Raw genomic sequence first — 21,281 nt, 5'->3', positions numbered from 1 at the left:
ATCATTTTAGTGCTTGAGTCTAAAGTGACAGATAAGTGAAATTACTTAAGAATTTCATAAATTCACTTGAACCAAGTAACTCCATGAAAAAGCTGTATTTTCCTAAATGTATTGTAAATGGTCTTTGTTTTAATATGATTGAAATGGTAAGATTTGCTGAGCCTGATAATCATTTAAATATTCTCTAACCAATTAAGATCAATAGGCAAGGGGCTTCCCTGGTGGCGCAGTGGCTGAGAATTCGCCTGCCAATGCAGGGGACACGGGTTCGAGCCCTGGTCCAGGAAGATCCCACATGCTGCAGAGCAACTACGCCTGTGCGCCACAACTACTGAGCCTGCACTCTAGAGCCCGTGAGTCACAGCGACTGAGCCCGTGTGCCACAACTACTGAAGCCCACATACCTAGAGCCCGTGCTTCACAACAAGAGAAGCCACCGCAATGAGAAGCCCGCACACTGCAACAAAGAGTAGCCCCTGCTAGCCACAACTAGAAAAAGCCCACGCGCAGCAACGAAGACCCAATGCAGCCAAAAAAATTTTTTAAATAAATAAATTAAAATAAGAAAAAAAAAGATCAGTAGGCAAGAATAAAATCTTGATTTTTATCTTGTGACAAAGACCCAGCAACAATAATCTAATGCCAGTGTCTGATGAATTATTCTAAAAGCAAACTTACAAACCTTACAATGTTGTGGTGGAGTAAAGATTGCCAAGAATTCCTTGCTACTCTTCCCACTGAATGGACTCTATTTTCCCTCCACTTTGACCAATAGAATGTGGCAGATGTGACACCATGTAATATACAAGGCAGGGCCTTAAGGGATCATCAGCCTCCACCTTGACCTTTTTGACTGCTCCGGACTGGAAGCCAGCATTGATGTAAGAAGTCCAACTACCCTGAGACTGTCATGCTATGAGGTCCTACGGAGAGAGAGAGAAAGCTTCTAACGCAGCCCAGCCTTTAGCTGAAGTAGCCAAGTGAATGTTCTCAGTTGACGCCATGTAAAGTAGAAGCACCACCCTGCTGAGCCCTGAGTGAATTTCTGACTCATAAAGCTGAGAGCAAATAGAAACCATGAAGTTGGAGTAATGTGGTGTGCAGCAACAGACCATCAGACCAAAAGAACTATAGCTATACTCAAGAACTTAGGCAACCTCGCAAATTACTTCCACAATCAGAATAGGTTTAAAAGAGAAAGAACGTTTTTTTTAAAAGTATTATCAATTCAGGAAGATATCATCATTTTTGCTCTAAAATCTTCTCAGGTAGGCAAGAGCAGTATCAGTGAAGCAATGCCAGTTGCTTTAATTTCACTCAAATCATATAATGATACTCTACCTCACACTATCCCACCTATTATCATTAATCATCACCACTTAATTATGGCCTTTTGGTTACTAGTAACCCCCTTGCTTGGGCCCAGGTGCACCAAACCTTGATAAGCACACAGCCTCCTTAAGGACTAAGGCCGTTTAAATCACCAGGGGCAGTACAAATCTGCCTTGGCTTTCAGTGGTCCACCCTCCAGTATCTCAGACAAAACCAGACAAAGAGAGGGACTTCCCTGGTGGTACAGTGGTTAAAAATCCTCCTGCCAATGCAAGGGACACGGGTTCGAGCCCTGGTCCAGGAAGATCCCACATGCCGCGGAGCAACTAAGCCCGTGCGCCACAACTACTGAGCCTGTGCTCTAGAGCCCGTGAGCCATAACTACTGAGCCCGTGCTCCGCAACGAGAGAAGACACTGCAATGAGAAGCCCGCGCGCCGCAACAAAGAGTAGCCCCCGCTCGCCACAACTAGAGAAAGCCCGCACACAGCAACGAAGACCCAACGCAACCAAAAATAAATAAAATAAAATAATTTTAAAAAAAAACAACAGACAAAGAGAAAAGCTTTGGAGGTGGTGGACTGTAAGGAAGCCCTGTCATTTCTACCCTTGGGTCCTCTAGATCAAGACCCAATCAGACCCAAGCAGATACTTCCTGGGCAATTAGAAATTTAAGGAGAGCAGACTTTCCACCAAATCCACCTAATTCTGGGGCATCAGCCACCGAGCTACTATTTTTTAAAGTTTGGCCCAGTGTATTAAGATATCCATGACATTCACCACAACTTTCACTGGGCCTCAGACACCCTAGCACTCTGGCTTGCGCAACTGCCACACGTGCACGGGGAGCCAGAGGAATCTCCTTGGCTGCCCATCATTTCCTGCTTTAAGTAGTGAACATAAAACAACCTACAGAGAGTCCTGATGCTATAGAAGCTGACTTCAATTTAGAGGAAGATTTCTACTTTAACTTTCACATGTTCACTTAATTCTATGCATTGGGCAGCATACTATCCATTGACCAGACAGAACAAAAAACTGAGGAGCAAGCACCTTCCTAGAGACTCAGTGGCCTGGCCGACAACATGACTTTAATATGCCACCCCAAACAGAGGCTATCAAAAGTGTTAAAGGTTGAGAAATGAAGAAAAACTATTTCTGCAAGAATAATCGCACAAGTTATCTGGCCTAGAATACAGCAAAAAAAAGCTAGTTTTACTTTGAGGAATGGAATCCTCAGCTAACCAAAATATCACATGAAACAAAAGCTAAGAATAACCTAGTTTCAGACCTGAATTCAAAATAGAAATTGCATCTGTCTCCTTGAAAAACTCCTCTAGGTCATGGATCAGTACCAATAAGATTTGTGGATTTTCTTACCTGACAGCAAACTTCAAGTTCTCTCTGCATGAGGTTAATTTTATCACTATTTAGACATTTAAGTGGCAGTTAACACAAGTAAAATGATTTTCCATTCTGTCTCTGTTAAGCTCCAGAAAGAGAGATCAGGGCACTAAAAAGTGAAGTGACTTGTGGTGTCACTGTCAGTGGTTCAACAGTGTAATTACAACCCACAGCCTCCATCTGTAGAATACTACTTAGCACACTCGGGGTTACACACTTAAGCCGACAATGGCTAAACAGGCAGTTTGGCTTTGAAAAGAGATGTGAATAAAAAAATGAGATTTTTTTTCAGAATCGTAACACCTGAAAGATAGGTTTGTTCAAAGTGATCCTCTTATTTCCTCTGTTATGTTGAATCCCACAAGAAATGGAGCATTTTGTGTTTCTAGTGTACCTCGGTCTTAACACACTTGAAAATGTGCAGCCAACGGTATGACAGGCATGTCACCAAGTAGGTGACATTTCGGAAGGTGCTGTTTGTTACTCAGAAGGGCAAAAACATGCATTTCTATTATCACAGTTCTAAAGAGTGTGTAAAACTGAAAAGGGAGTTCAATGGTGTGTGGTCACAGGGATGACACCAGGAGAAAACTCTGACACCCTGTTACTATGATAGCGACAGCCGTGTCTCCACACACGGCTGTCTCCAGACACAAACACGCCGAGACAAATGAGCCTTCCAGCTACAGGATGGATTCTGCCTGCCAGGGACAGCCCAGGTTCCAGTGGAGAAAAGCTGCCGAAGTCTCTACGTGATCAAAAGTTATTTTCTTTTCCAAGATTTAGTAAACAAAAGAGCATTTCCATTTTTCAGCAAGAAACATTTTCGATTCAAAGAAACACTGAAATTCGAAGTCTAAACACCTGTAACTCCATTCAGCATATGATCCCATCACCTTCATACATGCTGGTACAGGCTAACTGCAGGCGTCTATTGTTCTCAACTATGTCTGTCCTCCAGAAAAGATTTTAACCTAAAGAGCATTCCACCAACAAGTATCAGAAAACTAAATTGGCCCTAAGCATAAACCTCAGCATGCAAACTTAAACCAAAAGTCTTCTTTTCTAAGCCCTCCACATTGGCAAATATTCTCCTGTGCTACTTCCCATGCCAGCTGGCTAACACTGAGGTAAAAACACACACTCTTGCCCACTCCCCTCACTTCACCAGAGTGAGCTCTCTATCTCGTGTTCAGCTTTATTCCCCAATACTTAGCACAGAGTTGGCCCCAATAACTTAACACTAAAATATCAGTCATACTGGAAACCAGCATGACACGTTGACTACGTGGTTTTATAGATTTTCCAAAAGACTCCCTAAAGGTTTACAAATCCTTCCCTCTTCTTTGTATTCCTCTAACATGCTCCATGAAAGCCTGTGATTTGTTCTACTATTAGACAATATCTCAAGTAATATAACCCACAGACTCTCCACTAGCCTACACACTAGTTTCCTTGCCTTAGTCTCCAGCCTCTACACCCAATCCTTTTCAGTGCTACCATATTAATCCTACTTCATCTCACCACATGCCAATCCAAATCCAAAATGGCCCAGCATCACCTAAAAAAAGGGTCCTCAAACTTGAGCGTGCATACGAATCACGTGAAGGGCTTATTAAAATACAGATTGTATGGCCTCACTCCTTGAGTTTTTGAATCAGTAACTATGAAGTAGGAACACAAATTTCTTTTTTAACATGCTCCTTGGTAACACTAATGCTGCTGGTCCAGGAAACATACTTTGAGAACCACTGACCCAAAGCAACAGTTCCCAATTACAGGATCCCAAACAAATTATCAGAATCATCTTAGGAGCTAAAAAAACAAAAAACAACAACAGCAACAAAAAACCCCACAAAATCCAGTCCTTATCCACAGTGATCCTTAATCAGAAGGTCAAGGATGGGACTAGGAATCAATCCAGAGGTAAATCTAATGCATACTCAGCTTCAGGAACCATTAGCCTAAAGACAAATCACAATCCCCTTAGATGACACTTAAGGGCTTCCACAACCTGAACCCAAACCTACCTATCTGACCTTATCTTCTAGTGCACAAAATAAACCCTCAGTTACGGCTAACCCATTCTTTTCTTACTTATCCGTGAATATCCTTGTCCATTCATTCCTTCTGTGCCACTTACCAGTATCTCACTTGCCATTCCAGCTGTCTAGAATGCCATTTGCATCTTCTCTAACTCTGCAAAACCTCCAAGGATCAGCTCTTCAACAATCCTGAACACCTTTTTTGGTCCATTTAACATGTTTCAGGATGATTATATGACACACTGTGCCAACTACCATTCTTACATTTAGCAACATTAGACCATTTGTGTGTCTGTGTCACTGCATATCCAGTTTATTAATGGGTATATAACCTAATATTACACTGTAAGAAATCTGTAAGTAATCCGTAACCTGAAAGAATTTTTTAAGGAACTAGAAAATACAGAAAACTAAAACCGATTTAAAAATTGTATAACAATTTCTTTTTTAATGTTGAGCCTTCTTTTAATTTATTTATTTTTATTTTTGGCTGTGTTGGGTCTTTGTTTCTGTGCAAGGGCTTTCTCTAGTTGTGGCAAGCGGGGGCTACTCTTCATCGTGTTGTGCGGGCCTCTCACTATCGCGGCCTCTCTTGTTGTGGAGCACAGGCTCCAGACTCGCAGACTCAGTAGTTGTGGCTCACGGGCCTAGTTGCTCCGTGGCATGTGGGATCTTCCCAGACCAGGGCTCGAACCCGTGTCCCCTGCATTAGCACACAGATTCTCAACCACTGTACCACCAGGGAAGCCCAATTTTTATTACATAATAGTAATCATTTAAAATATGTAGATGACCTCTTACTTTAAAATGCTTTATTCTTGAATCTGTGGATTAATAAAGATGAGTATAATAGAGAGCTAAGAAACAATCAACCAGAGATTAATTCAAGTCATGACTAATATCACTCTTCCACTACATGTCTAAGAAAACACAAACTGGGGGCAGAAAAGCAGAAAAGTAAGAGGAGGAGAAAAATGGAGGAAAAGAAAGAAAGGAAAAAAGCAAAGAACACTGTCATACCTTGACCTCAAAACAAGTAAACATAATACATGAAATGAAATGTTATTTCTACGTTAGACCCATCACCTTGTACTATTAGATCAGTTTTAGTTTTATGTTCTTTATCTGTCAAATAGCTTATGCCAACAGTATATGTACACATTAACATGAAATGGCAACAGTATTGCCAAGTGTATGATTTGGGGACTACAAGTTACTCAGAGATTTAACACACAGTTGATGCCTCTTTAGTGTCTTAAATACATCTTAAGGGTGAAGGGAGTGGGGAATGGGAAGTGATTTCTAATGGATACAAACAGGGACTTCCCCAGTGGCATGGTGGATAAGACTCCATGCTCCTAATGCAGGGGGACCGGGTTCGATCCCTGGTCAGGGAACTAGATCCCACATGCATGCCACAACTAAGAGCATGCCATAACTAGGGGGCCCACATGCCGCAACTAAGGAGCCAGAGGGCCACAACTAGGACCCAGCACAACCAAATAAATAAATATTTAATGGATACAAACAAGGTTTCCTTTTAGGGTGATGAAAATTTTATAAAATCATATCATGGTGATGGTTGCACAACTCCATAAATATACTAAAAAGCATTGAAATCTATACTTTAAACAGGTAAACCTTGTGGCAGGTACATTAAATCTCAATAAAGCTCTTTAAATAAACAAATGAATAACTCATTCCATAATATGGAAGATAGGCTCCCCAATCATCTTTTGAAATGACATGTGTGAAAGGTATATCTCATTTAATAAGCCAGAAACATACTTTCATTTTTTCATTTCAAGTTAATGTCTGATGGAACTTAAAGTTCCTTAGTTTATTATAAACATTTTTAATGAGATAATGGGTTTTGTTTTCAGAAGTGTAGGAATTATATACATTTGACAAATCCAAAGTAAGTAGGGCTAAGTAAGGCATATCTTACTTTGTTCATAACCATAATTAATTCTTCATAAATCCTATAAATAGGATCCTAGTAGATTCAGAAGTTGTTTTAAACTTAGAACATTAGTCTTATTCAAATATCAGATATCAAAAACTTATTCATAAAGCATTTTATAACCTTGTGACAACAGGATTACATAGTCTATAACATACTTCCTAGGGCTTAACGTATTCAGGTTTTAAATGCCATAAGTACTGATACAAATAATTCCATTTGATAATATTATATTCTAATACTCTCCAATACATTTGCATAACACAAATATTTTTATTAGTATTTCATGGTACATCTCTTTCCATTCATATACTTTTAATCTGTCTATATCTTTATGTTTAAAATCTCTTAAGCCCAAAATGAGGAACTTGAATTAAAAGATGGGGATATATTCTTCAAAATGCCACTGTTATAATAAAAGGTAAAGAAAAGCTATGGAAATGTTCAAGCTTAAAGGGAACTAAAGAAGCATGAAAAGCAGATACATTATCTAATGCTAGACTGGATTTTCTACTGGAGGAGCAAAAAAAAAAAAAAAACTGCCCTAAAGAACATTACTGGGTCAATCAACAAAACTAGGAAATAGAAAATAGATAACAGAGAAAACACACACAAGTACATATATAGAGAGAGAAAACAATTGATAAAGTGACAAAATGCTAACAGCAGTTGAATTTGAATTAAGAGTTATATGGGCACCCTTTGTACTATTCTTACCTTTCTAAAAGTTTGAAGTTATTTTAAAATTTCAGAAAAACAACATAAAACATATCTCTTGTAAACAGTATGGTTGGGTTTTTCTTTTTTTAAACCAATCTGACAAACTCTGCCTTTAAATTGAAGTATCTAGTCCATTTACATTTAATGTAATTACTTACATGGGTGGTATAAGTCTAACATGTTGCTATTTGTTTTCTATTCATCCTATCTTTGTTTTGTACTTTATCTTTTCTTTCTTCACGGTTCTTTTTTCTTCCTTTCCTGCTTTTTTCTTTTGGATTAATCAAATATTTGTTCACTATTCAGTTTTATGCCCTTTACTGGCTTTTCAGCTATACATCTATTTTACAATTTAATGTTTGCTCTAGGGATTATAATATGCATCCTTAACTTACCACAGTTTACCTTAAACATTGTATCTCTTCATGTATAATGTAAGAAACTTACAGCAGTAGAGTTTCATTTACCCTATTCCCATCTTTTGAGCAATTATTGTCATACATTTTACTTCAAAATATATTATAAAACCCACATACATTACTATTGGTTTTGCCTTAAACAAAAATTAAGAAATGAGAAAAATATATTTTATTTTTACCCACATATCTACCACTTCTGGACTTCTTTATATTCTCCTGTAGATGAGTTACCATCTGGTATTGTTTTCCTTTAGCCTGAAAAACTTTCTTTAACATTTCTTTAAGTGCAGGGCCAGTGAAAACAAATTCTTTCAGCTTTAGTTAATGTGAAAACGTCACTATTTCACCTTCATTTCAAATGATTTTTTCAGTGAATATAAAATTCTAGATTGACAATTTTTGTATTTTATAGCACTTTCAAGATGACATACATCAATTTCTGGCTTGTATTGTTTCTGATGAGACCTTAGTGAACATCTTTATCACTGGTTCCCTGTAGGCAATGCACTCTTTTTCCTCTGGCTATATTTAAGATTTTTTTCTTTGCTTTTCAGCTACCTTATGATAATGTGTCTAGATATAGTTTTCTTTGTGTTAAACTTCCTTGGATTTGTTGAACTTCTTGATCTGTGGGTTTATGTTTTTCAACAAATTTAGAAATTTGGGGTCATTGTTTCTTCCAATAATTAACTGCCCCAATCTCTCTCCCTGCTCTCCCTCTGTAGTTCCAACCACACAAATGTTAGACAGCATGATACTGTCCCACAGGACATTATGGCTGTGCTCATTTTTCTTTTCAGTCTATTTTCTCCCTGTACTTTAGTTTAGATTGGTTTTGATTGATTTTTCTTCAAGTTTTCTGATCCTTTCTTATACAGCATGCAATCTGTTGCTAAATCCATCTGGTAAATTTTTCACTTCAGATATTTTCATCAAATTTTTAAAATTCTGGTTATTAGTCACATTTTTCTGCTTTTTTGCAAGTATAATAATCATATGCTGCACAACGTGGATGCTTCATTATTGAGATACTAGATTATATTACTTTATTTACAGGTGGATCAGACTAATACTGTAGAGACTTGGTTTGGGGCTTTGTTACATGAAATTACAGTATCACGTACACTATGGCTAGAACAGCCCAATTCCTAAAACATCTGAGGTCCCATATGAAAGCACAGGATGTTCACTAAGTTCTCCCCACACTGGCTGGTCTGAATTCCAACGTTTCTGAGCATTTGGCAACTTCTGCAATTTCCATTCAGCTCACAGTCCCACAGTAGCTATATTCTGCCTTGGAGTGGGTGAAACTTCACATCTGACCAAAGGCTCAACACTACTCTTTTCTTATTTCTGGGGTTCCTTCTCTCTGCAATTCCCTCTCCTTCAGTATCCTAACCCACAAACTGCAGCTGCCTCTGCACCCCTGAACCCTGAACTCTGCTTCATCTACTACTTAGAGCCTGCTGATGTTTGTTCACTTTCCTATGTCATAGTTTGAAAGTGTCCCCAGAGAAGGAGCTGGGATGTATGTGAAAGTGACCTCATGTATTCTCTTCTCTCAATTGATGATGCTGATCGCCTGAGTCCACCCAGTTTTCAAGTTACTTATGGTAGGAGATAACCACATCATGGACAGAACCAGAAGTCCTTAATTCTAACTATTTTTGAAATAGCTTTAAAATCTATTATCTTATTTCATCATTAAAATAAACATGTAACCTGAAAAGCATATATTTCCATGACAGATTAGCAAACCAAGATATAAAATCTTAAATAACCAGTTTCCAAGCAATAAAGATATTTTATTCAACACACAAATATTCATCAAGCACCTACTATGGGCACGTGGTAATTGACATAGCGGCAAAACAAACTCATGGAATATAGTTGCAACCTATATTCTTTCTACTGAACCATCAATAAAGCACACAGACTGTATCCCAAAAACTGTCTAATGAATGAATAATCAGGAATCAATCAATCCACCAAGAGCATGCCTATAAGCTCAAAAATAACTACAATCTACATACATGATTTATTTTTTTCCTGCAAAGAATCCTATTTGCCATGCAAATAATTTCATTTCTACACAGTTATATTTTTCAATTCCCTATATATACTTAATTTTTTTCCTATTAGTAGATACTGTCTAACCAAGTCACTTCTATATAGCTATGTCAAATTTGCTTCAGCTAACTCTTAATCATATTTCTCATTTTCATCTGGCCATATCAAATATATTTTCCTGGCGCATGGAGAGAAAACATAATAAAATTTCTAAATACCCCCTCTGCAGCATCATACCAAACAGTAATATCATTCCTCCGATCTTCAACAGATCAATCAAAGTGGTACATTTATACCTTACAGGTTTATCTTCATCTCTTAAAATAAGCTCTTGACCTGTCTTTTACCCCAACATACGCAAGAGCTGACTGTAAGAAAATGGTCATAAACTTAAGCTACATATGTTTAGATCCTTGATTGCTACGTATTGAGAATCTCCTAATTTTAAAGCCTGGCCAAAAGAAGTTTGTTTAAAAGGTCTTTTGAAAATGATAGAAGTTCATAACATCAACAAGCATCACCTTTAAATAGGAACACTACATTCTCACTGCTTATGATTAAGAGAATATTTTAGGTGGCTGATTTTTTTATGTTCCTACCTGTTATTCCGAATCAAGATGGGCACCCTCTGTAAAAGGATCTTACCTGCAGAACATCTTGGATCTTCACCCACACGTCTGCCATGTCATACAATTTGACATCTTCCTGCTGAGTCAGTGGAGTCACAACAGTGTCTTGCAGGTACCCCAGGACCACAGAGTGTGCAGCAGCTACAGCATTAAACTTGTCAAACAGCAACTCCAGCAGTTCTAGAAGTAACCTAGTGAAAAAAATAAACATTTACATACGAACAAACACAAAATGATTGACACTGGCCTGCAAGAAAAACATCAAACTAAAGTGAAGTAGCACACTACCATGTAAACAGCTCATTAAATTTCAACAGATTTCATTTCAAACAGTTGTCTGATCTAAGTAACTTCTGAAAATTTATCTAAGTGTCTGTTTCCTCTGCTATAAAATGGACATGGTGAAGTCAGACAGACAAAGTATTATATGATCACTTATATGTGTGATCTAAAAAATAATACAAATGAATCTATATACAAAACAGAAACAGACTCACAGATGTAGAAGACAAACTTATAGTTACCAAAGGCGGAAGGGAAGGGGGAAGGATAAATTCGGAGTACGGGACTAACAAATGCAAACTACTATACATAAAATAGGTAAGCAATAGAATTTACTATATAGTGCAGGGAACTATATTCCATATCTTATAATAACCTATAATGGAAAATAATCTGAAAAATATATATGTATAACTGAGTCACTTTGCTGCACACCTGAAACTAACATAATATTGTAAATCAACTATACTTCAATTTAAAAAAATGGACATGGTGTACAAATTTTAAAGACAATCTTAAAGTCCCTAAACCAGCAGTAGCAGCTCAGTAAACATTTGTTTCCTTTTTAACATAATTCGGTGATCACTATACTCTTTTATATAGGTAGTTTTTCTAAGGAATTCAGGCAATTTTTCAGACAACAGTTCGAATGTTACAGAGAATGTGCTATTCTCTAGCAATAAATTGGGCACTTTGGTGAGGACACTAATCCTTTTAGTCATGGAAAGCTGCGCTTACTCCCATTCAAATGTATGGCCTAACTTGCCAGAAAAAACTACACACCTGCTGAGAAATCTGACTTTCACCACAGGGAGCAGCTTGGACCTCCGCATTATCTCATTTTGCATCTTGAGAGATGGACACATATTATTACATGAATTTTATATACTCAAGGACACAAAATGAGGTTGCAAGGCAGCTGACCCCAGAACAAAAGTTGATTTTCATGTCAGAGCACTGAGCCACCTACCTCTCTCTATAGTTTTACAGTGGAGATGTATATTCAGAGATGGCTCAGAGCTTCATGTCATGGATGCAAAGTAATTCCCCCATCACTGAGCCTTACAGCATCACTGATCACTCACACTTGGAATCATCCTTTCCTCCTCTGAAGTTGTATTTTATTCCACTTTTAAGGAACTTATCACACATATGGCTCACATACGTGACTCAATCAACGTGGGTCACATTTATTTATATATAGACATTTTACCTCCCTTCCCCATTATGAGTCCTTTAGAGCAGGCACTGCTTTATACATCTCTGTATACGCAGGAGCACTCAGAACAGTGAGCAGCAAATATTGGCTGAATGAATTTAATGTGTATACCATGAATGAGTACAGACAATTTTGGAATGTGACCTTTATTGTATAATCTGTGGCTCTCAGTTCATGGTTCCTAAGTAGACTTATAAACCAACCTGGAAAGTAGAAAAAGAAAGCAAAACATCTTGTCAGCAATGTCGATTAACAAGATTTTATTACCATAAATAAGAGGCTGTAACTACAATCTCATCAAAACGTATAGCATAATATCTATTCCTATGGCTTCTTTATTGACCAATTACTGTAATTAACGTGCCAATGTGACAGCCAATAATTATCTTATGATAAAACCCTAATAACTCTGACATTTTTATTTAGACAAGACAGAATCAATAAAAATGTACATATTCCTCCCAGTCTAGAATATATTTATATAATCCAGAAATTACACATCGTATTTGTAAATAGGAGCCATTCTACCTTTGAATGATGATTTTTTAACATCTTTTAAAGGTAAATTCATATTTATACTCAGATTCACCTAAAACAATTCTTCACTTTCATCTGTGTTATACAAGAACTACTCAAAATCAGCAGAAAGAGGTACAAAGTACAGGAAGTTGTATCTAACGTAACTAAAATAGTTAATTCAGTGTTGGTAAATAATCTGTGTAAGACTGGTATCTGGCATCATACAGAGAAAATACCTGATTAAGTAAGGTTCTACTTTTCAAATAAAGATTTATGCTGAGTATGTAAAAGCCTGTGGTTCCCAAATGTCAGTCCACAGACCACAATGTATTTTTCAGTGGTAGACAGAAAAATAAGACCATATATTCATGTTTCACAAAGGTAAATTTGTTTGATATTTTTGGTATTCTCTTGGTAAGAAAAATCTGTTATTTTCTCCCATGACTGCAGTTATATTGCCAAATGTCCTTACTTGACAAAATTAAAACGTAGTAACCTTATGCTATACCCAAACATTTCTGGAATGATTTTTTTTTAATTTTTATTTTATATTGGTGTATAGTTGATTTACAACGTTGTGTTAGTTTCAAGTGTACAGTAAGGTGATTTAGTTATACATATATCTATTCTTTTTCATATTCTTTTCCCAGATAGGTTATTACAGAGTACTGAGGAGAGTTCTCTGTGCTATACTGTAGGTCCCTGTTGATTACCTATTTTATGTATAGCAGTATGTACATGTTAATCCAACCTCCTAATTTATCCCTCCCCCTCACCTTTCCCCTTTGGTAACCACTAGTTTGTTTTCTTTGTGCGTCTGTTTCTGTTGAAATGATGTCGATGCATGACATTCAGAAGCGTAAGGCATGCTGGTATCCAACTTCCCAATGGCGTGAAGTTCTAGGTACAGGCCTACAAACCAGCAATAAAGCAGGAAACACTGGAAGAGGAGTGGCTCCTCTGAATGGAGAGGCTGCTGTCTGGTTATCTCCAGGGCCACTAGACTCCATGACTACACACACCTTGGCTGCCACTCAAGGACAAGAGCAACTCAGCAACCAGGGGCAGTGCTCTGTTTAGAAAAGAGACCTAAGAGGGAACTGAGGTGTAAAATGAGGTCCATGGTATCTTAACAGTATGGAAATAGCAATCCCTGGATAAAATGCAACACACGACCACCTTCGGCCACACCTGGAGGATCAAGACCAAGACAGGTGTGTTGTAGTATGACTATCAGAGCCATAAGACAGGCTACAGAGGGAAGAAAACAAGAAGAGCCAGGCCGGAAATCAAGACACTCTATTTGCCGCTCTGCCTACCTTGAAACATCCACCAATTTCAAAGAGAGGGAAGCTCTCCTCTGCCTCACCACAGCACAGTCTCGACAATACTAATAAAACCCGCAGCTCTGACATTAAAACTTAAAACTTTTGTGCTGCAAATGATGCCATCAAGAAAGTGAAAAGGCAACCCAAGAAATGGGAGAAAACATTTGCAAATAATTTACCTGATTTGTATCTAGAATACCTCAAGATTTCTTACAACTAGTAACAAGACAACCAAATTTTAAAATGGACAAAGGATTTGAATATGCATTTCCCCAAAGAAGATATATGAATGACCAGTAGGCAAACAGAAGATGCTCAACATCTTAGCCATCAGAGAAATACACATCAAAACCAGGAGATACCAGTTTTTGGATGGTTATAATCAAAAAGACAGACAATACAAAGTACTGGTAAGGATGTAGAGAAATTTGAACTCTCATACAGCACTGGTGAGAATGTAAAAATAGTACAACTGCTTTGGAAAACACTTTGGCAGTTCCTCAAAACATTAAACATAGAGTTACCATACGTACCCAGCAATTCCACTCCTAGGTATATACCCAAGAAAAACAAAAACACACATGTGCACAAAAATGTGTACACAAGTGCTCACAGCAGCATTATTCATAATAGTAAAATATTAAAATAGTAGTAAAATAGTAATAGTAAAATCATAAAGTGGAAATAATCCAAATGTCCATCAACTAACAAATGGACCCAAAAAACCCAAGGTATATTCATACAATAGAATATTATTTGGCTATAAAAGGAGATGAAGTACTGATCCATATTACAACATGAACCTTGAAAATATTATGCAAAGTGAAAAAAGTCACAGAAGACTACGTTGTGACTTTGTGTGATTCTATTTATATGAAATATCCAGAATAGGCAAATTGCACAGAAGGAAAATATGTTAGTGGTTCTTAGGTAGGTGGGAATTACCCACTAAAGCATATGGGGTTTGTTTTGTAGGGGGGACAAAAATGTTCTGGAACTACAGAGCAGTGATGGTTGCACACCCTGTGAATACACCAAAAACCAGTGTTTCAAGGGGTGATTTGTGTAGTATGTGAATTATATCTCAATTTAGCTGTTTTTTGTTTTTGTTTTTGTTTTTTAAATCATCAGCTGTGGCTCTGAGTCAGGCCAGTGAGGGCCCAACACCTCCCCTGTGGTGAAGTGAAAACATATAGAACAGTGAAAAAAGGAAACTGATGTCTCAAAAAGTGAAGTAGTATGAACATTGACTCCTTCAGAATCTTACTACCAGGACATTAGTTTTTCTCTATTGGTTCACTTGTTTTTTGTTTGTTTTTCCTTCTTACATAAGTAACCGGTAAAGAAACAAAAGATGCACATTCTTTCCCAACATTGATAATTCCTAACCCTGTAATTATGAGAAAATCTCTCAACTTCTTCAAGTGTTCCTATCTGTAAAACCAAAGTATTAATTAATACCTGTTCAGGAGCCTCACACAACTGATGGATGGATCACATTAGAAAATGGACAGAATTAGTTGAGGTAATTGTACTGTATTAAAGAGAGAGGAGGTTTCAGGATCCTTTTGTCTGGATTTCTGGCTTGAGCAACTCTGAAGACAATGGTTACCCTTCCTGAGAGAAAGAGAAAGAGAAAGGGAGAGTGGGGAGAGGGAGAGAGAATGAGAATGAAGTGAAGACAGAAACTGTTGAGAAGGAGAGCTGTTGGGTTTAGATCTGAAGATGTTAAGTTTAAGGTGTTACATACCGGTCCTCGGATATGCAAGTCTGGAGCCCAGGAGAGACACTGATTTTTTGGAAATTTACAAAGTGATAAATATTTGAGAGGATGAGATTACTCAGGGATAATATGCAGAGTAAGACAAGCAAGCCAACATTCCCCGAAATAGCAGCAGTGAAGAGATGTTCAGGAAGTAGCGAGGCAGGAAAACGACAGGAAGGAAAATTGTAGAAGACAGTGGAGAAGAGAATAGCAACAGAGCCAAGGCTACACGGCAGCCAGCTGATGTAAAGACAGAAATGTACAACTCACAGGTCCCAGTGACCTTGGCAAGAAGGGTTTCGGGGGAGCACTGGATGCTGAACTCAGCAGCGGGATAAGGAGTGAATGGCTAAGAAGGGAAAGAATCCAAGTCAATCACACACTTTGCAAAGGCTGACCATTCCTCACCAACACATGCTCTCCTAAAAAAAGAAAATGAAAAAGCAAGTGACTCTCTCCCAATGCAGCAAGAATAAGAGAGACCAGGAATCACTCACATGAACAAGACATAAAATGCAGTAGTCTGGCCCAATTTAAAGGTACCAGAAATAAACTGAAATATGCTGTTAATATTCACATGCACTCGCTGGCTGCCCACCCGACACTAGATTGAGAAAACAAGTGTTTGCCTTTCCCTGCAGACACACTCAGGATGACCTGCACACACAGAGCCCCACAAAAGTCACCCCCTGAAATTGAAGACACGGGGAGGGGGAAGGGTAAGCTGGGACGAAGTGAGAGAGTGGCATGAACTTATATACACTACCAAATGTCAAATAGAAAGCTAGTGGGAAGCAGCCGCATAGCACAGGGAGATCAGCTCGGTGCTTTGTGACCACCTAGAGGGGTGGGATAGGGAGGGTGGGAGGGAGAAGCAAGAGGGAGGAGATATGGGGATGTATGTATATGCATAGGTGATTCACTTTGTTATACAGCAGAAACTAACACACCACTGTAAAGCAATTATACTCCAATAAAGATGTTAAAAAAAGAAAAAAGTCATTCCCGACCCTACTCCACCAACAAAATTTCAACTAAATAAAAGATGATATAAAACATGACACTGCAACTAGCTCAGTTGCTTAAATCCTGTTAGGATCAAGGTTTTCACCACTGATCCAAAAGAAAAAAGAGCAGGCAGAATCATTAAATTACTAGAGATTCCTTAAATTGAACTGAATAAAAAAAGGCCTCAGACAGGAATAAGCCTAAGAACCATAGAGATTAGAATTTCAGTTAATTGCAATTTCTACCAGTCAGAAGAAAATCGTGCGTGCAAATGCACGCGCGCACACACACACACACACACACACACAGAGGTTATTTCCAGAGTCACAAAACAGTGTGCAATAATATGCAATACAACACCACAGTCAGTGAAAGAAAACTTCAATCCTGGGATGGCAATGTGGTATAAATGCCGGTATAAAGGACTGGCATTAGAAAGCTGGACTTGGGACCAGCTCTCTACTGAATAGCCATGGCATTTTCAGTACATCATGGGACTGTTCCAAGTCTCAGGCTCCTCAAACACAAATTTCCTCAATTACAATTTCCTAATCACAAACTGTGAGAATTAAACGCAATAATATAAGTGAAAGTATACTAAAAAGCAAGCTCAAAACAACAGTAAATTGCTTCCTTTAATGGTTACCATCTAGAGGGGGAAAAGGTGGGGGGGGACAAGAGATACTCCAGATGTCCCCATGGCCCAGCTGCATCTCTGTCCTTCCCCCAGCTTAGTGAAGTCCTGCTTGTATTCCATAAGATACACTAGTATCATCCCAATAGAACCCCTCTTTAATTCTGTTAGTTGGAGGGGGGTTCTGTCACTGCTAACTAAAAGAGGTCTAATTCACAGAATAACAGCCAATTCCTTCATTCCCCTTTCATTCTATAATCCCTCAAAAAAAAGCAGATGATCACAATGGACTGAGAGAAGTGACAAAAGAGCAACATGCATGGCCTCCTGGGCCAGAGAATAAGAACACAGTCCCTGTTTATGTGTGGTTATGTACCCACACCTCTCCCCCAACACATGGCCCAATGCCTGGAGTGGAGAAAACAGTTAAGCTGTGGGTGCCTGAGTACATATGAGTAAAAGAATGAGCAGTTTAGGGTGGCAGTATTCGGAGAAGTCCAGGACTAGAGCCACCAGCCTGGGGTCCTCTGCATGGGGCCAGCAGCTAAAGCCGCCACGATGGACGAGAGCCCTTAAACGGTGAGGCTGGAGTGACATAATGATGATGACGACGACGAGGACCACAACAAAGACAGCTACGTCTTCACAGCCGCACTGATGACAACAGGCCAGGCGCTGTGTGAAGTGCACACTTTATCCTCGGGAGAACCCAATGAGGAAGGTACTACTTTTATCCCCACATTATAGACAAGAGAACGAAAGCTCAGAGATAAAGAGAGACCAAAGGACTCGATTTTGGAGAATGTTTCTTTTAAAGGATGTTAGGAAAAAAAGTAATTTAAGAGAAGAGGCCAGAGTTATCAGTACTATCAAATGCTGCAGAAACCATGGCTGGAAAGAGCATCAACAGAAGTCTATCCTGCCTCTATTTTCTCACTGCCAACCAGTTTACCCCTGGTACTCTACTAAAACAATTCCTGCAAAAGTCTGAAATCATCATTTTGCTCAATCTAAGATATACACACTACTCTATATAAAATAGATAACCAACAAGGACCTACTCTACAGCACAGGGAACGATACTTAATATTTTATAATAACCTATAAGGGAGAAGAATCTGAAAAAGAATAGATACATACACATGTATAACTGAATCACTCTGCTGTACACCTGAAACTAACACAACATTATAAATCAACTATACCTCTAAATAAATAAATAAATAAGACCTCTTCAGTCCTTATTCAAGGAGGTGCAGTGCTTGTTTCTACTGACCACTCACTCCTCCTTGAAACACTGCCTTCCACGGGCTCCAACCCTATACTCTCCCACTCTCCTTCCACCTCCCTGGTCGCGCCTTCTCAAGAATCTCTTCCTCAGCCTGTTCCTTAAATGCTGTCAACTCTTCTCGATCCTCATACTCTCTCTGGGTGAGCTCATCCACCACTTACGTCTTCAATCATCCACCCGCTAATGACTCCCAAACGTATCTTCTGTCCAGACGGCTCTCCTGAGCTATAGACATCAAACCTAACACGTCTTAAATAAAACTCATCATTCTCCTACCCAAACCTACTTATCCATTTACCTAAGTCAGTGAACGGTATCACTTACCCCAGAAAATCATCCTCCCCTCCCCTCTTCCTCAAATCCAATCAATTACCAACCTCTTTTATTTCTACCTCTTTACTACCTCTACCATGGGCCTACTTTAGCCCATTGCCACTGTTACTCTGCTAATGCAGGCCTTATCATCTCTTCCCTGGATTTTTAAAACAACCCTTAGAGGAGACTCCTTTCCTCCAGTCCTTGCCTCTCCTTCTCTAGACTGTAAATTCAATGAGAGTAAGAACTATGCCTGATTTATCACAGTATTCTAGTATTTGTCATAATAGTAAGCATATGACAGGCAATAAATGAGTATTTGTTCAAAGAAAGAATGAAACAATGAGCTCCAGCAGATGGGGGAGATAGAGACCGGATTACAGATAACAAGTGGCAAGGAAATATGTATTACTGACTGTGATCTCCTGGAGGGAAATTAGAAGACCACAACAAAAATATTTCACACAAAATTCTCCTCTCAGAAAGATAACCTCATCAACATAAACATGAGAACGAAAAGAAATATAGTTACAAGCTGAAAGATATATATGCATTCAGAGCTAACTTTAATAATACTGTGTTAAAATCTATTTTGTATTAAAAAACATGAAAGAGTCAAGAAGAAGCAAATATTTGTTCTTTAAACATACTTCCGATTACCTGGCAGGTTTTAAAAACAGGCTTCTTATAAATACAAGCAAAATGTTACCTATTCTTCCAGACAGCCTACTAACTTCCTACCCACAACTACTCCTATGTATCTCATCTTGGAGTGCCACCATGAAAAAAGGCAGAGAATTACGGAGAAGAAAATGTTCAGGAATAGTCACAGTTGCACACGTCAGGAAATGTCTGTGGTATAAAGCTGTATCATCAAGCTGTGAAAAATGTTCAATATTTAAGGTGAGATTCAACTATCTGGATCTAAATTTAACACCCAGGGAACCTTGAGTTAGTCATTTGGCTGGAAAATCCACGTTAGCAGCCAAGAAGCTGCCTTGCTTGGTCACGAAGTAAAGATACACACACAAGGTAGAAAATCAGTCCTGCTCTACTACTTATCTGCTGAGACCTTAATGTCAGGTTTCTGCGTTTTCCCACTGAAAGACAAAGGCATTAACCACAGAATATTTATTTCCCTACTTCTATGTTCTAAAAGATAAGAAAATACTGAACTCTGAGCTTAGGTCTTATAAGGTTTTATATGAAAAATTAAAAGAATCTGATCATCAATTATTTCATATCAAAATGGTCTTTGTTTTACACTCCTGTATCTCACATACACATTTTTATAATAAGCTTGGCTGAGCTAGTATTTTTCATTTCAAACAGGACATAGATGCCATTTAATCTTCAAGGTTATCTAATACCTACTTCTAAGGGATAGAGATTAGTTTCACCACTTTTATTAATAACAATCTTTATGTAAAGAGCAGTTACTATTTGAGGAGTGCTGACTAATTCTCCATCTGCACTATGAAAAGAATAGGAAAAAACTATTAGCAATATAGAATGAAACACAGTAAAAATAAAAAGAACCAGTCCTGGCTCTAGTAATTGCCTTCCTGTGTCACTTCCCCACTTGTCAAGTCAGCCTCTCACGCTCAGTTTCTGAATTCTTGGTAGATGACCTCGAATGAACTTCTAGTTCTAACATGTGGCAAATTAGGGAGTGAAATTAGAAAATAAACCCAGGCCCTTTTTCTTTGAATTAAAGTATTAGTATCATTCTTTCAAAAGCCTTTCCCAGGACAGTCTCCTCAACAAAAGATGATCAAAAAACTGAATGGTCATATGCAAAAGAATGAAACTGGAACACTCTCTTACACCATACACAAAAATCAACTCAAAATGAATTAAAGACTTAAACTTAGAACTGAAACCATATAACTCTTACATGAAAACACAGGAATAAGAGGCTTGACATTAGTCTTGGCAATGACTCTTTGGATTTGACACCAAAAGCAAAGATAAACAAGTAGAAAACCACATCAAATTAAAAGCTTCTGCACAGCAAAGGACACCATCAACAGAATGAAAAGCAACCTATGAATGGGAGAAAATATTTGCAAACCATATATATGATAAAAAGTTAATATCCCAAATGTATAAAGAATTCAAACAACTCAAAAACAACAACACAAAACACAATCCGATTAATGGGCAGAGAAACTGAATAGACATTTTTCCAAAGAAGACAAACAAATGACCAGAAGGTACACAAAATGGTGCTCAACATCACTAATCATCAGGGAAATGCAAATCAGACCATAAGGAGCTATCACCACACACCTGACAGAAGGGCTATCATCAAAAAGACAAGAGATAACAAGTGTCGG

At 38.3% G+C, this 21,281-nt stretch overlaps 1 protein-coding gene across 4 annotated transcripts in view; it reads right to left on the bottom strand.

Moving 5' to 3' along the window:
• The window catches only part of EXOC4 (exocyst complex component 4), a gene marked incomplete at its 5' end in the record, with an annotated part of 817,732 nt that overhangs the window by 686,395 nt on the left and 110,056 nt on the right, over window positions 1–21,281 (bottom strand). For all 4 annotated transcript variants that reach the window (XM_082846389.1, XM_082846390.1, XM_082846392.1 and 1 more), the window contains one exon: window positions 10,598–10,772. In XM_082846389.1, the coding sequence (XP_082702515.1) occupies window positions 10,598–10,772 (175 nt within the window). The remainder of the gene's footprint in view (window positions 1–10,597; window positions 10,773–21,281) is intronic.

This window comes from Leucopleurus acutus, assembly GCF_964270905.1.
Source record: "Leucopleurus acutus genome assembly, chromosome: 9".
Lineage (NCBI taxonomy): Eukaryota > Metazoa > Chordata > Mammalia > Artiodactyla > Delphinidae > Leucopleurus > Leucopleurus acutus.
Note: the sequence above shows the minus strand (reverse complement) of the source record. Positions and strands in the feature narration are given on the sequence as shown.